This window comes from Capra hircus, chromosome 10 (assembly GCF_001704415.2).
Source record: "Capra hircus breed San Clemente chromosome 10, ASM170441v1, whole genome shotgun sequence".
NCBI classification, from domain to species: Eukaryota; Metazoa; Chordata; class Mammalia; order Artiodactyla; family Bovidae; genus Capra; species Capra hircus.
In genome coordinates, this window is record NC_030817.1 from 74,155,228 (window position 1) to 74,169,737 (window position 14,510).

Below are 14,510 nucleotides of genomic sequence, written 5' to 3' on the forward strand. Positions count from 1 at the left end.
TGAAACAAACTCACAGATTCAGAGAACAAAGTAGTGATTAGCGTTGGGCACAGTGAGGAGAGAAAAGAGGGGAGGGGCAAGATTGGATACGGGAGGAAGAGATACAGACTCTTACGAATGAAATAAACTGGCGGATTCGTGTTGATGTATGGCAAATCCAATACAATATTGTAAAGTAATTATCCTCCAATTAAAATAAATATATTTATATTTAAAAAAAAAGAAATAAACTGTGGTGATATAGTATACAGCACAGAGAATATAGCCACTATCTTATAACTTTAAATCAAATATAATCTATAAAAATATCAAATAAGTCTATTGGATACCTGAAACTACTATAATATTATAAATTAACTGTACTTAAATAAATACATAATAATAGAGTAAACCCATTACATGTTACATAAAAAACTTCTATGAAAAACAACTAAATGTTTAATAATTCAAAAAAATGATTGGTGATATTTTGCATTTTTATAAATCTCTTATGTCTGACTTAGAAGATAGCTGGATTTTTTTTTTATTCTTATGTCTGGTTAAAGAATTAGCCTCAAACAGATATATAGTTGGAAAGAGAAGAAGTACTATTGGTAGCCTTTTCAGATAATTGTGGATATTCTTTTGATACTATGTTAAGTCTCAGCAAGGAATAGTTCCTCAAAAGTTATTTGCTGTGTGGAATTTGAAATAATAGTAAAGACTTTCTTTTCATTTGGTTAAATAACAATCCATTGGTCTATCTTGTTTGTTAAATGGATTCTTTTATCCATGATGTTTTTGTAACACTACACATTGATCATTGGGAAATGACTGGTTCACTGAATTATACAGAGCTTTCAAATGTTGACACAGTTTATTATAAACTATTTCTTAAATTACATTCATTAATATCAACAACTTAATCAAAAAAGTCTTTAAATGTTGGGAAGCTGTCAAATTCACAGTGGCAGATAAACATTTTCCAAAATTCTAGTTTTCTCATGAAAGCTTGAATTTTAAACTTGGCAAGAAGTCCTAAGAGTTGTTTTCCTTGAAGTGACAGGCTTGTTTCATTTTTAAGAAAATATCTGTCAGTTACTCAAGTGTGATTAACCATAGCTTGTCTGTTGTTCTCTTAATTAAGATGGCATTCCAAGAAAGAAGCAGCTAGTTTAGCTAGCAACAATCATGACAATCACACAGGTGTTTTTCCTTAGGAAAACCACTGGCCTTTGTACAACAGAAGCGCTTTAGAAATATGTATACTCAGGAATTTGTTGTTCAGTTCAGTCACTCAATCATGTCCAACTCTTTGCCACCCCATGGACTGCAGCACGCCAGGCTTCCCTGTCCATCACCAACTCCCGGAGTTTACTCAAACTCATGTCCATTGAGTCGGTGATGCCATCCAGCCATCTCATCCTCTGTCGTCCCCTTCTCCTCCTGCCTTCAGTCTTTCCCAGCATCAGGGTCTTTTCCAGTGAGTCAGTTCTTCACATCAGGTGGCCAAAGTATTAGAGTTTCAGCTTCAGCATCAGTTGTTTGTTGTTAATAAAAGTAATAATCTTTCTATGCCACTCAGAGCATTCTGATGCAAGCAGTACTGGTCATGTTCTGGTAATGCAGCAGGAAAGCATAGCGTTTGGTGCTGCTGTCTTGATTTTGTGCTAAGGACCCAGCTGTTGTTTTTGTTTGTTTGTTTTTGCCCCACTAGTTTTACCTACTATTGCTTTTTCACCATTAGTGCAGCTAATCACACAATGAAAAAGACAAATAGCATCTTAGAACTATTATGAAAGTACAACAGGCCTTGCAAACTGCCTGAAGGGTCTTGGAGACCCCAGGGGTCTGTGAACCCAACTTTTATAGTTACTGGCACAGATAGCATAAGAGTTACCTTTTATTAAGCCCATGGTTTGTGCCAGAGGTGGTTATGTGCATTAATTATTTTAATCCCCGGGTATGCAGTTACATGAAGAACCTATCACATTCTAGAAAATGTGTTCTTTTTAACCTCTCTACCCTGGTTCATTTATGCTGCTCCATTGCTGGTTCATGGGAGCTAATTAAAGTCTGAGCAATTTTCAATTGCATTGCTGCCAGGGGTATAAAGCTCCATTTTCTCAGTCCCAGAGGTGTTCAGACCTTTAAAAATTCATGATTCAGCTTAGGTTTGCTTGGTGGGTGCTAGGTCTCCAGCGTATGTCAGGCTGCAAAGTATGCCGTGCTTCTCAGGGCTCTTAACAATGTTTCTCTCCCTGTCCCCAGTTCATTTTCATCTCACAGTTATACTTTCTCTCACTTTCTGAACCTTGGTCTCACAATCTGAAACCTTGTCCAACAAGGATGGTCTTAAATTCTGTGCCTTCTACTGAGTTACATCTGCCTATCAATACACAATGGAGAAGGCAATGGCACCCCACTCCAGTACTCTTGCCTGGAAAATCCCATGGATGGAGGAGCCTGGTAGGCTGCAATCCATAGGGTTGCTGAGAGTCAGACATGACTGAGCAACTTCACTTTCCCTTTTCACTTTCATGCATTGGAGAAGGAAATGGCAACCCACTCCAGTGTTCTTGCCTTGAGAATCCCAGGGACGGGGGAGACTGGTGGGCTGCCGTCGAAGGGGTCGCACAGAGTCGGACACGACTGAAGCGACTTAGCAGCAGCAGCAGCAACAGCATCAATACACAATGAAGAGGTGCTTTTTCTGTCAGGAGCTTGGGAGTCACAATTTTTTAACTGAGCATCAGCTTGGTCACACATAGATAATTGTTTAGCTCATTGCCCCACATGTACATTAAAGACTGACCTGGACAAAGAATCCATGGGGCATTTCTCGTTCTGCCCTTTCAGGTTAAAGAGCTATTTCCCAGAAATGTACTCACAGACATAGGGAACAGACTTGTGGTTGTCTAGGGCGAGGGGATAGGGGAGAAGGATTGGGAGTTTGGGATTAGCAGGTCCAAACCTATTACATACACATTGGATAACAAGGTCCCCTGTATAGCACAGGAAACTGTATTCAATATTCTGTGATAAACCACAATGGAAATGAAAATTTTTAAAAAGACTGTGTATATATAATATATATATATACATACATACACATAACTGAATCACTTTGCTATACAGCATAAATTAACACAATATTGTAAATCAACTATACAAAAATAAAATCTTGCCCTTTCCAAAAAAAAAATATATATATACATATATATATATAGCTATTTCTGTTCCCATTTGCCCTCTCATGAGGTATTATGCTGAAATGAACCATTCTCTAGGCTATAAATGTTGATTTGGATTGATAAGTCAGTGTGTGGCTAAGAGCTCACCCGAATCTTGAATTAATCCGAAAGACAGGTTAAGGGAATATTTACATGGTTTCACTGTGACTCTGTAGAATTCCCTGTTGAAAAGAGGATGGTTCTTGAGCTGGTTAATACTTCTGGTTGCTTTTCATGTGTGGCAGGGACTGTGATTATGTGTATTATCTCTGCAAAGGATTTGGTTGTAAGTATTGAGCACTGTAATTCTTTCAGTCCTAAGTCAGGCTTAAGAGGAAACTGTACGTACAGGCCCAGGTAAGCTTATGTTGCATGCAAGAACATCTATGGTTTTGTCCTCCTTTTACTCTTTAATGTGACTATTAAGTAGGAGAAACAGAAACTTTCACATTTGACTGCTGAGGAAACGAGTTCCTGAGAGGAGACCAGGCTTAGACGGTAACTAACTTTTCTCCCCCAGAAAGTTCAGGTATTGTCTAACCTAACAAATGTTAGTCAGCAGTCCCTGCCTAGTGAGATCTCTTAGGAACATCTTTTAACTGTGCTTCTCTCTGCCTTGGGTATCCTTTTTTTTTTTTTTTTTTTTTTTAGATTTTTAGCTTGTGTCTCCTGTCTAAACCTAAAACTCCCCCAGGGGTGATGGACACAGAAGTAAGGTGAATTAATCCTTTACGTCTAGAGCTCTTCTGGAGCTTTGGTAACAAAGTTCAGTTTTCATATGCTTATGATGAGCCATTATTGTATGTAGAGAAGACACCTGCCATATTTAATGTCACAGAGGTAGAACATTATGTAAGACAGGGCACAGGCTACCGAAAGCACCTATCTGAGCTTATTCCCAGTGCTTTCACTGAAGGACTGCGTAACCCTCATCAGCCCCTGAGCTCTGCCTTTCTCACCGGTCTGAATTAAGGGTCTTGGTGCCATCCATACCTTGCAGGAGTGTGGCAGGCAGAGCTGGACTTGGACGCAGTAATAAGAGCAGCGTGTCTCACTGCGTTACAGCATCTTCGGGAAATGTGTATGACATGGAGGGGGGTGAGCAGTGCCTCCCAGACACTCTGGCAGGATCCCCTATCACACTGTCCTCCTGCTCAGATCTGCGTCTCCCTTTTGGTCATCTTCCCACACCGATGCCCATCGGCACTTCTCAGGGGCCATTCAGTTCAACCTGTGAAGGTCCCGGTGCTGGTTTGGTTCCCACCTAAGCCATCTTTCCTCTACTTGTGCAGCCAGCGGTGTTTCTGTGCAACCAGCATGAGCCCTGAGACGTCCTGCATTCACTCATGCTGGTTTCTCCCTTGATGCTTGTGAAGCATCTGACACAGTGTCAGCTGACTCCTGCCAAAGATCCAGGACAGCACAGTCAGTTCAGGGTGATGCTCACATGTCCGGTTGCAAAGTCTTTGGGCCTAATAGAAGGTTCTCAGTCTACTTCGCTCTATCCCCTAATGTATTTTTATATTGGTGTTATCTCAAATATGTTTTAGAGCTCTTGAATCAGTGGTATGGCTTACTCAGTTGGTAACAAAGTTCAGTTTTCATATGCTTATGATGAGCCGTTATTGTATGTAGAGAAGACGCCTGCCATATTTAGTGTCACAGAGGTAGAACATTATGTAAGACAGGGCACAGGCTACTGAAAGCACCTATCTGAGCTTATTCCCAGTGCTTTCACTGAAGGACTGCGTAACCCTCATCAGCCCCTGAGCTCTGCCTTTATCACTGGTCTGAATTAAGAATCTTGGTGCTATCCATACCTTGCAGGAATGTGGCAGGCAGAGCTGGACTTGGATGCAGTTATAAGAGCAGCAGTTATAGTATCTATATCTAATGAACTCTGGGAGATGGTGATGGACAGGAAGGCCTGGCGTGCTGCGATTCATGAGGTCGCAAAGAGTTGGACACGACTGAGCGACTGAACTGAATATATAGATATTATACTATCTATAATGGTAGATAGTATCTTTAGAATACTTTGAGGATGTATTTATGGTAGAGAAATCCTAGCACTTAATGGTGCTTTACTCCCAAGAGGCAGTGCCCAATGTCTTATGTTTTCGTCCATCCAGAATCACTCCCCACTCTATCCTGTTGCACTTATACACAACCCCACCTTGGTGTGTATTGCATTGTATTACAAAATAAGGATAAAATGTAGCTTTTAAGTCAAAATGAAAAGTTGTGAGCACCCTGACGGCAAGAAGGCATCTTATTTTGTCTTCTATGTCCAGCATCATTCAAACATCACTGAATGCCATTTAATCCAAATAGAACATTAGGCCTTCTCATTTCAAATTGAAGATATCTTTTATTATAATATGGCTCATGAACCTGCCTTTTGGTATGCGTTCTACTTCTCTGTGTGCCATAATCCACCTTTAAGAATGTTTTTAACCCTACCCAGCTGATTTTGTACGTTATCACTGAGTGGAGTGACAGAGGTGCACAGTGCTCCTGAGCTTCGACAGCCACAGTACTGGTGCTTCCCCTTGTCCTTCCAGCGACCCTGAAGGAGCTCATCTCACAGACCATGATCCGCTGGGCCCAGGAGGACCAGATCCAGGATGCAGAGCTGGTCCGGATGATGTTCAACCTTCTGCGGCGGCAGTACGACAGCATCGGGGAGCTGCTGCAGGCGCTGCGCAAGACCTATACCATCAGCCAGGCCTCCGTGAGCGACACCATCAGCCTGCTAGCTGCCCTGGGCCAAATTCGCTGCCTGCTCAGCGTCAGGATGGGCAAGGAGGAGGAGCTACTCATGATCAACGGGCTGGGGTGGGTCATTCCCATCAAGGGCAAGCTTGCAGAGGAGACAGTTCTGAAATCAAGTCACATGAAAACCTCTGGGTTCCCCATCCTGATATCACTCCTTTTGGGATATATGCTCATTAAAGCAGTCCCCTTCAATAACCTCAGAGACCAGACAGTGGGCTACTTGGGGTGAAGGGCCTTGGCCAGAAGTAGGAAGGAATCTTGGAAAAAAGCAGATATTTAGTTTGAATCTGATAAAAATAGTCCCAGGGAAGCAATGAAAAAATTCAAAGGAAGGGACAATGTGTTCAACCCCAAAAGAGGGAAACTTATGAGCACCTAAGATTTTAACTGGAAATCTTCTGAGGCTTCCCTTTGAATAATTATAGCCTTTTTCCTCCCTTTTCTTGGGAGTAGAGTCATTGTCATCAATTCTTCAAAATGTGTTTCCTCATGACAATAGCTTGTAGATCTTCCTTAGAAGCCACATCACTAGAAAGATTGGATTTTATTTATTTGCTTGTTTTTGTTTCCACAATTTAAATTTTTTAATTTTTAAACAATTTTAAAGGTTACTTTCCTTTTACAGTTATTACAGAATATTGGTTATATTCCCTGTGTTGTACAATATATGCTTGAGCCTATCTTATAGCCAACAGTTTGTACCTCCCATTCCCCTACCCCTATATTGCCCCATCCTCTCCTCCCCACGGACAACCACTAGTTTGCTGTCTAATCTGTGTCTACTTCTGTTTTGTTATATTCACTAGTTTCTTGTATTTCTTAGATTTCACTTATAAGTGCTATCATACAGTATGTGTCTTTATCTGTCTTATTTCACTTAGCAAAATGCCCTCCAAGTCCTTTCATGTTGCTGCAAATGCAAAATTTCATCTTTTATGGCTGAGTAGTATTCCACTGTATATGTACACCACAAGAAAGATCACATTTTAGATATCAAAAAGATTTCCTTTAATTAGGTAACATAGTTCTATACTGCAGATGAGAAACCTAAAGCCCCAAAAAATAAATTCACTGACTGACACAGGACTGGAAAAGGTAAGTTTTCATTCCAATCCCAAAGAAAGGCAATGCCAAAGAATGCTCAAAATACCACACAGTTGCACTCATCTCACACGCTAGTAAAGTAATGCTCAAAATTCTCCAAGCCAGGCTTCAGCAATACGTGAACCATGAACTTCCAGATGTTCAAGCTGGTTTTAGAAAAGGCAGAGGAACCAGGGATCAAATTGCCAACATCTGCTGGATCATGGAAAAAGCAACAGAGTTCCAGAAAAGCATCTATTTCTGCTTTATTGACTATGCCAAAGCCTTTGACTGTGTGGATCACAATAAACTGTGGAAAATTCTGAAAGAGATGGGAATACCAGAACACCTGACCTGACTCTTGAGAAACTTCTTGAGTAACAGGTCAGGAAGCAACAGTTAGAACTGGACATGGAACAACAGACTGGTTCCAAATAGGAAAAGGAGTACGTCAAGGCTGTATATTGTCACCCTGCTTATTTAACTTCTATGCAGAGTACATCATGAGAAATGCTGGGCTGGAAGAAGCACAAGCTGGAATCAAGATTGCTAGAGAAATATCAATCACCTCAGATATGCAGATGACACCACCCTTATAGCAGAAAGTGAAGAGGAACTAAAAAGCCTCTCGATGAAAGTGAGAGAGGAGAGTGGAAAAGTTGGCTTAAAGCTCAACATTCAGAAAACTAAGATCATGGCATCTGGTCCCATCACTTCTCAGCAGATAGATGGGGAAACAGTGGAAACAGTGTCAGACTTTATTTTGGGGGGGCTCCAAAATCACTGCAGATGGTGACTGCAGCCATGAAATTAAAAGACGCTTACTCCTTGGAAGAAAAGTTATGACCAACCTAGATAGTATATTCAAAAGCAGAGACATTACTTTGCCGACTAAGGTCCGTCTAGTCAAGGCTATGGTTTTTCCAGTGGTCATGTATGGATGTGAGAGTTTGTGAAGAAGGAATTGATGCTTTTGAACTGTGGTGTTGGAGAAGACTCTTGAGAGTCCCTTGGAGTGCAAGGAGATCCAACCAGTCCATTCTGAAGGAGATCGGCCCTGGGATTTCTTTGGAAGGAATAATGCTAAAGCTGAAACTCCAGTACTTTGGCCACCTCATGCGAAGAGTTGACTCATTGGAAAAAACTCTGATGCTGGTAGGGATTGAGGGCAGGAGGAGAAGGGGACGACAGAGAATGAGATGGCTGATTGGCATCACTGACTTGATGGACATGAGTCTGAGTGAACTCCCGGAGTTGGTGATGGACAGGGAGGCCTGGCGTGGTACAATTCATGGGGTTGCAAAGAATTGGACACAACTGAGTGACTGAACTGAACTGAACCCACAGTTTTACCTGAATAAAATCAAGCACTAGAACCATAGTCTTCCTGCTGATGGAATTGTCATCATACCACCCTCAAACCAGCAAAGTAAAGGAGCATCACTGAGACCCAGAACAGGGACACTGGCAGTTGAGGCAGGACGAGGGGATACATGCATTCCTTAAATTCATTTCCAAAGAGGAATCTTACAATAGAGGTGAAGAGACTTTTATGGAAAGAGGAAACAGCTGCAGAATTAGCCTTTCTCCCAGCCCTTGTGGTAGACATAGCTCCACTAAGACCTAGTGGTGTCTCCTTTTAACAGCTGCCACCCTCTGGAGAAAGGGATATGGGCTGAGAGTAACCACTTGCAAGGTATTACACAGCCAGGTCACAGGTTGCCTCTGTATTTTGATTTGCCTGCAGCTTTAATATGTGATTTATGTTGAATGACTTAAAAACATAATTCTTTTTATGTTTCATTTTGATCATTTTATTGAGCACTACTGTCCCAAAATATTGTTGGCACCTAATACACAATTGCCTTAAGAAAAGGGCACAACCCTACCCTAACACTTGGATAACTAAAGTACATAGAGACATAGATATAAGGGCAAGAGAACAAAAAATAGAAGACCCTTAATACACAGAGGAAGAGAAATTCAGTGGTTTGGGCTATCTCAAAACTATCACAAGCAAAAAAAAAAAAAAAAAACAACGGGCAGCTACTTGATGTCATCAGAAGGAAATATTTAAAAGAAAAAAGTAGAAATATATGAGCATAAATATTCCTATCAGCTAAAAACATCCCTCCATATATATCCCACCAACCTAGTGCCTTCTGACCATCTTTCCAGCAGATGGCATGTACATCAGAAGTGAAAATTTTAGTCCCTCAATCGTGTCTGACTCTTTGTGACCCTATGGACTGTAGCCTGCCTGACTCCTCTGCTCCTCTGTCCATGGAATTTTCCAGCCAAAAATACTGGAGGGGGTAGCCATTCCCTTCTCTAGAGGATCTTCCCAACTCAGGGATCAAACTCATACATTAGTTCACCCTGAATGTGTATGCGTGTGTATTTGTGTATGCTCAACGCTGAATTGTTGTGGCATTGAAATAAGCAAGGGCTGACTTCTCTCTCCAATCATCCTAGAGACATAATGAACAACAAGGTGTTTTACCAGCACCCCAACCTCATGAGAGTCCTCGGCATGCATGAGACAGTCATGGAGGTGATGGTGAACGTGCTGGGTGCAGAAAAGTCTCAGGTAATGCTCCAAGGGGAGTCTATCTTGAATTTGACCCCTGCACGTGGCTAGTGCCTACTGCCTACTGATTCTTCCCAGGGAAGGCACGGGGATGAGCACAAAGCCAAGAAGGAGCAAGGAGATGGGACCCAGCCAGTGTAAGGATTCTCAGTCATTTCACTGGGCTGCTCAGTCTCCTTCGCATCCTCTTCTGCAGTCCTGCTCCTTCCAAGATGGAATTCCTCCGGGTTCCACTTAGGAGCCTGGTGTGTTTGGTGCTGTGTCAGAAGGCAGTTCTAAAGGAGAACAGGATTTTAATAACGATCCTGGCACTGTTCCCACTGGAGTGTACGTGTTTCCTGTCTGAGCCAAGCTCCTGACGATGTCGATTTCCTAGCCAGCCCTGCCATAAGGGGCCCGGGAGCTCCTGCTGCTGAGGGACGGGGAGTGCCAGTAGGGCCCACCTGGGCAGGCATTGCACCTTGTCCAGGTCCTTCTCAGAGTCAGAGAGGTTCTAAGGCAACAGATAGGGGATGTTTTTAAATATTGGAAATTCTAGAGTACCTGGTCCTAGGAAAGCAGTGCCACCGATATTGACAGGTGAGCGTTGTGAAGGAAGAACCCAGGAGCTCCATTCACCTTGCTCCTCATTTGCTTCCCTCTGATCTCTCAGGAAAGTGGACTCTCCCCAGAAGACCTCTGAACAAACACCTGTGTGCCTCAGCAAGCAGACAGACTAACTTTTAGAATCTTACTTCCTAGAGCACGTTCCATGATTCTAAAAGTGGAAATCAAGGGCTTTCTTGGATCCTGAGCCAAGGTTAACACTGACACCATTTATTGAGCATGATTGATCAAACAGAAAATGTGGCCAGACCCTGGAGATGCTAATTACTTTGTTAAGCAGGGAAGCCAACCACTTTTGATGGTAATAGAAGTTGGCACTTTGGTGCTAAATTGTAAGAATCATGTTATGAATGCTCTAGGAGCCCATAGGAGAGTGGTGATCATGGACAGAGGTAACTGGGGGAGGCTCACAGTCTGAAAGGGTGATGCTGTTGAGGCTTCTCCAGCGGGAGAGGCCGATCTTCATCCAGAAGACTCGGGTTTGATACAGGGCTAGGTCTTGTTTTCTGTGATCAGCCATCTCCCTTTCTGTCCCCTACTCAGAAACAGTGGTCTGATGTAGGGTTGAACAATTTCACATGACATCTGAGGATGACTAGAATTCTGGCTTGACATCTATTTTTTTTTTGAAAGAAAGATACTTCAGGAGCTATAATTAGCTCTCGATATTTTTAGAAGCCTCTTATTAGGTGTCTATTCTCTGTCGCTCCTATGAAAATGTCTTGGAAACAACCGGAAGCAAGGAGAAAATTCTTTTTCCCAACTGTTCACAGCTTGCAAGGCTCCCACCTAAGACTCTTTGAAGTCAGCCTTTTCAGAAAGGCTTGGTGATAGATTCTTCCCTGTGACACTTTCTACGTCTCCCTACAGATTGCCTTTCCAAAGATGGTTGCTAGCTGTTGCCGCTTCCTATGCTATTTCTGTCGAATCAGCCGACAAAATCAGAAGGCCATGTTTGAGCATCTAAGTTACCTGTTGGAGAACAGCAGTGTTGGCCTAGGTAGGTCATGTTATAACTTCTGCAGTTGGCTCGGGTTACCCTTCCCTTGCTGGCCACTTAGGCAGTAAAAGCAGAGAAGTCACATGTGTGCTATGGTATTTTTAAATAGAAGAAGGAATCCTGCCTAGTCTCAAAACATGTGAGATGATAATAATACCATGTCTCTGCCTTCCAACCTAAGGAGAGAAGTCGCTGCCAACGGGCCGTGATGACAGTAACGATGACAGATTTGTTTTGGCTTAGGCACACAGTTTATAGTCACATAGCACACATAGTTTTGCTTCCTCTCTCTGGGGACCCAGGGTTCATGAAATGCTACCTGAGATTATGGATGTAGTCTGGAGATCCAGCACCTCCAAGCCCATTCAGCTGACCAGGGAGCAGTGCTAATAATTCCAAGGTCATGGATCCAATCCCTTCTTGGCAGGCTGGCTGCAGGCGACATGCCTGTCCCATCAGCTAACCAGCCAGTGCTTTCATAGCTGCAAGGCCAGGCCAGGAGCAACTATGGACAAACTGTAAATCCAACACCACCGCTAGAAAACCAGTGCAGGCACTTGTCTTACTCACTCTTCTGTATGTGAACTAAATGAATCTGTGGAAGACACAGATACATTCTGTGCACGTGAAATCTGAAATCTCGGGTTTCCTGTTTATCAAATGCAACCTCATGGGATTGCAAAAGGAGGCGCACACGACTTAGGGACTAAGCAACCACAAGCTTAGACTAACCAACCTTTTTATAAAATGCCACCTAAAGTTTTTCTCAATTTTAGCCTAAGAACCAAACAAAGGGAAATGAAAGACAATGTTGGTGACCTGATGTAATTCTAAGAGCTAATCTGTTTCAGGTTATTTTTAAACCCTAGGTGGTGACCCCAGAAATGACCAAGTTATGTGAGCTTGGTTATCAAGTGACATCTGAGACTTTTGAATGGTCTCAAGAACGATGGCCCAAGAACTTCCATGTTAGAAAAGCACTTGAAAATACGTGGCCCCAGTTGCTCCTATGAAGTGATTTTCTAACTTAAGCTATATTCACGGTCAGTAATGAGTGTCAGTAATGAGTGTCGGGGAGGAAGGATAGAAAACAAAGCTGCTCTTGTTTTGTTTTCCTCCTTTCCTAATAAACCACTCATTCTCTCTCAAAAAAAAAAAAAAAAAGAAAGAAAAGAAAAGAAAAGAAAGCTGCTCTTGGATTGGGCGGGCAGCCCCCCTTTGAGGACAACGATGTATCCAGGTTTTGTGTTTGCTGACCTCTCCTGGCCATTACTGTGCACTGCAACCTCAGCTCAGCGCCGGGTGGCCTCTTTCTCCCTTTCTCTCCCCTTCTCTCCTTCTTCCTCAGCTTCCCCCTCGATGAGAGGATCCACCCCGCTGGATGTGGCCGCTTCCTCCGTGATGGACAACAATGAGTTAGCGCTGGGCTTAGAGGAGCCAGACCTCGAGAAGGTAACTGGCCTTGGGGAGGTGCTGTGCTCGCTCTCCCCTGCTTATAGTACAGCCAAGCCAAGGGAAAGCAGACCAAAGGCTGAGCCTCCATCAGAGCCTCTTCAGCGTGTAAGGAAAGTGTGGCGGGATGTGAGTCCTGGGAACCGTGTGATAATTAGGACCGGAGCATCTGCTGTGGACAGGACTTGCCAGCTCCACAGACACCTTCACCTTCTTCCTATCCTGTCTTCACTGTTTCCTTGACTGGACAGCTGACGAGACTGACGATGCACTTTCTCAGTTTGGAGGGGAGCCGTCTAGTCAGGAGGAGGGTGACAAGGAAAGGGCTGTCCACTGTGTGGTAGGTTTGAGAGCAGCTAGGAGTAGGCATCTGACCCCACCAAGGGGATCAGGAAGGGCTGTCAGCAAAGAGGTGACCTCGAGGGTGGGCAGAAGCTACTCAGTCATACTGAAGACAAGCGTGTGCCAGGAATGTCTGAATTTCAGAGAAGAGAGCATGGTGTGCTTGAACTTCAGAAAGCTGGCTGTGACCAGAGCCCCGAAGCTTGCGGGGAGTGCTGAGAGGGGAGGAGAAACAGAAATGACTGGGTCCTATGCTGCCGTTGCTGCTGATCGCAGAGGTCCATACACCTGTGGAATCACTGTGTGCCAGGCCCCACTCAGAATTGAGTCACGTGATCCTCAGACAAGCCTTTTTTATCATTGCCCCAGTTATAGGAGAGAAAACTGAGGCATAGAGAGATGAGGTAGCATCCTCAGAGTCATCGGGTCCGAGTGTCAGAGCCAGGGTCGAAAGAGCTGGGCTCTGGAGGCTGTGCTGTTACCTGTGATGTTACGGGTCCTCACTCTAGAGCCTCGAGCCACAGAAACCACTGGAGGGGTTCAAGCAGCGGAGAAACACGACACCGTTTTTTATGTTCTGGAACACGTCCTGGTTTTAGGAAGAAGTGATTGGAACAGAAGCAAGACAAACCCCACCCCACCCCATACACACACGAAGTCAGGAGCTGTGCACCCAGCAGCGAGTTTCATGATTGCTGTTCTGTGAATACCCTGGGCATTCCTGGCCTCTGCCTCCGAGACAGAGTTTAGTCAGACTTGGGTATTCATCCATTTACATAGCAATAAATATCTCAGTTTTCATTTAGGTGATATGATGCTAACCGACACCTGTATTTAAAATTAGGTGATGATTCTTGCACGATAAGACAGTGCCCCAGGGTGCCGTGCTCAGCAGCCCACCCTCAGTCACATTCACCTGTTCACATGATAGCTGCTCATCAGGGACCCTGAGTCTCCCTCGGAAGGGAGACCAGGAGGCAGGGAGGAGAGAGAGAGGGTACCCAGGGAAGTCTGTAGAGGAGAAGGACAGCCCACCCAGTCAACCAGTGACTGGACATTTTGGTTTTGAAATCCCATGGTCAAATGAACAGGCCCAGCCTGCACCCAACATTGTCTCCCCCATGGCGCCTTAGTTAGGCCTATGTTGAAATCCCATGTCCCTCTTGCCAGAACTTTTAAATGGCATGTCCCTCTTGCCAGAATCGGGAAATCATAGCATATGGCTTATATCTACATAGCAGTGATCATCAGTCTTGTCAATTGCTTGGAAACAAAAATGAGTAAAAGGTTCCAATTTCAAATCTGCTAAATTATTTACTTGGAAAGTAGTGGGCTGTCTCCAGCTTCTAGAGAAATGAAAACCCTTCAGTTCCCAGAATTGTGCATGCCTTACCAGCTATATAAAAAACTTCCATTCAAAAAAAAAAACACCTGGGCACTTAACTTT

General features: G+C 43.5%; 1 protein-coding gene across 1 annotated transcript in view; it reads left to right on the forward strand.

Moving 5' to 3' along the window:
- RYR3 (ryanodine receptor 3) overlaps positions 1–14,510 on the forward strand; it is a 461,863-nt gene that overhangs the window by 303,650 nt on the left and 143,703 nt on the right. Inside the window, exons 39-42 of the mRNA XM_018053769.1 lie at positions 5,777–6,050; positions 9,549–9,663; positions 11,140–11,269; positions 12,618–12,721. Coding sequence (XP_017909258.1) covers positions 5,777–6,050; positions 9,549–9,663; positions 11,140–11,269; positions 12,618–12,721 — 623 coding nt within the window. The remainder of the gene's footprint in view (positions 1–5,776; positions 6,051–9,548; positions 9,664–11,139; positions 11,270–12,617; positions 12,722–14,510) is intronic.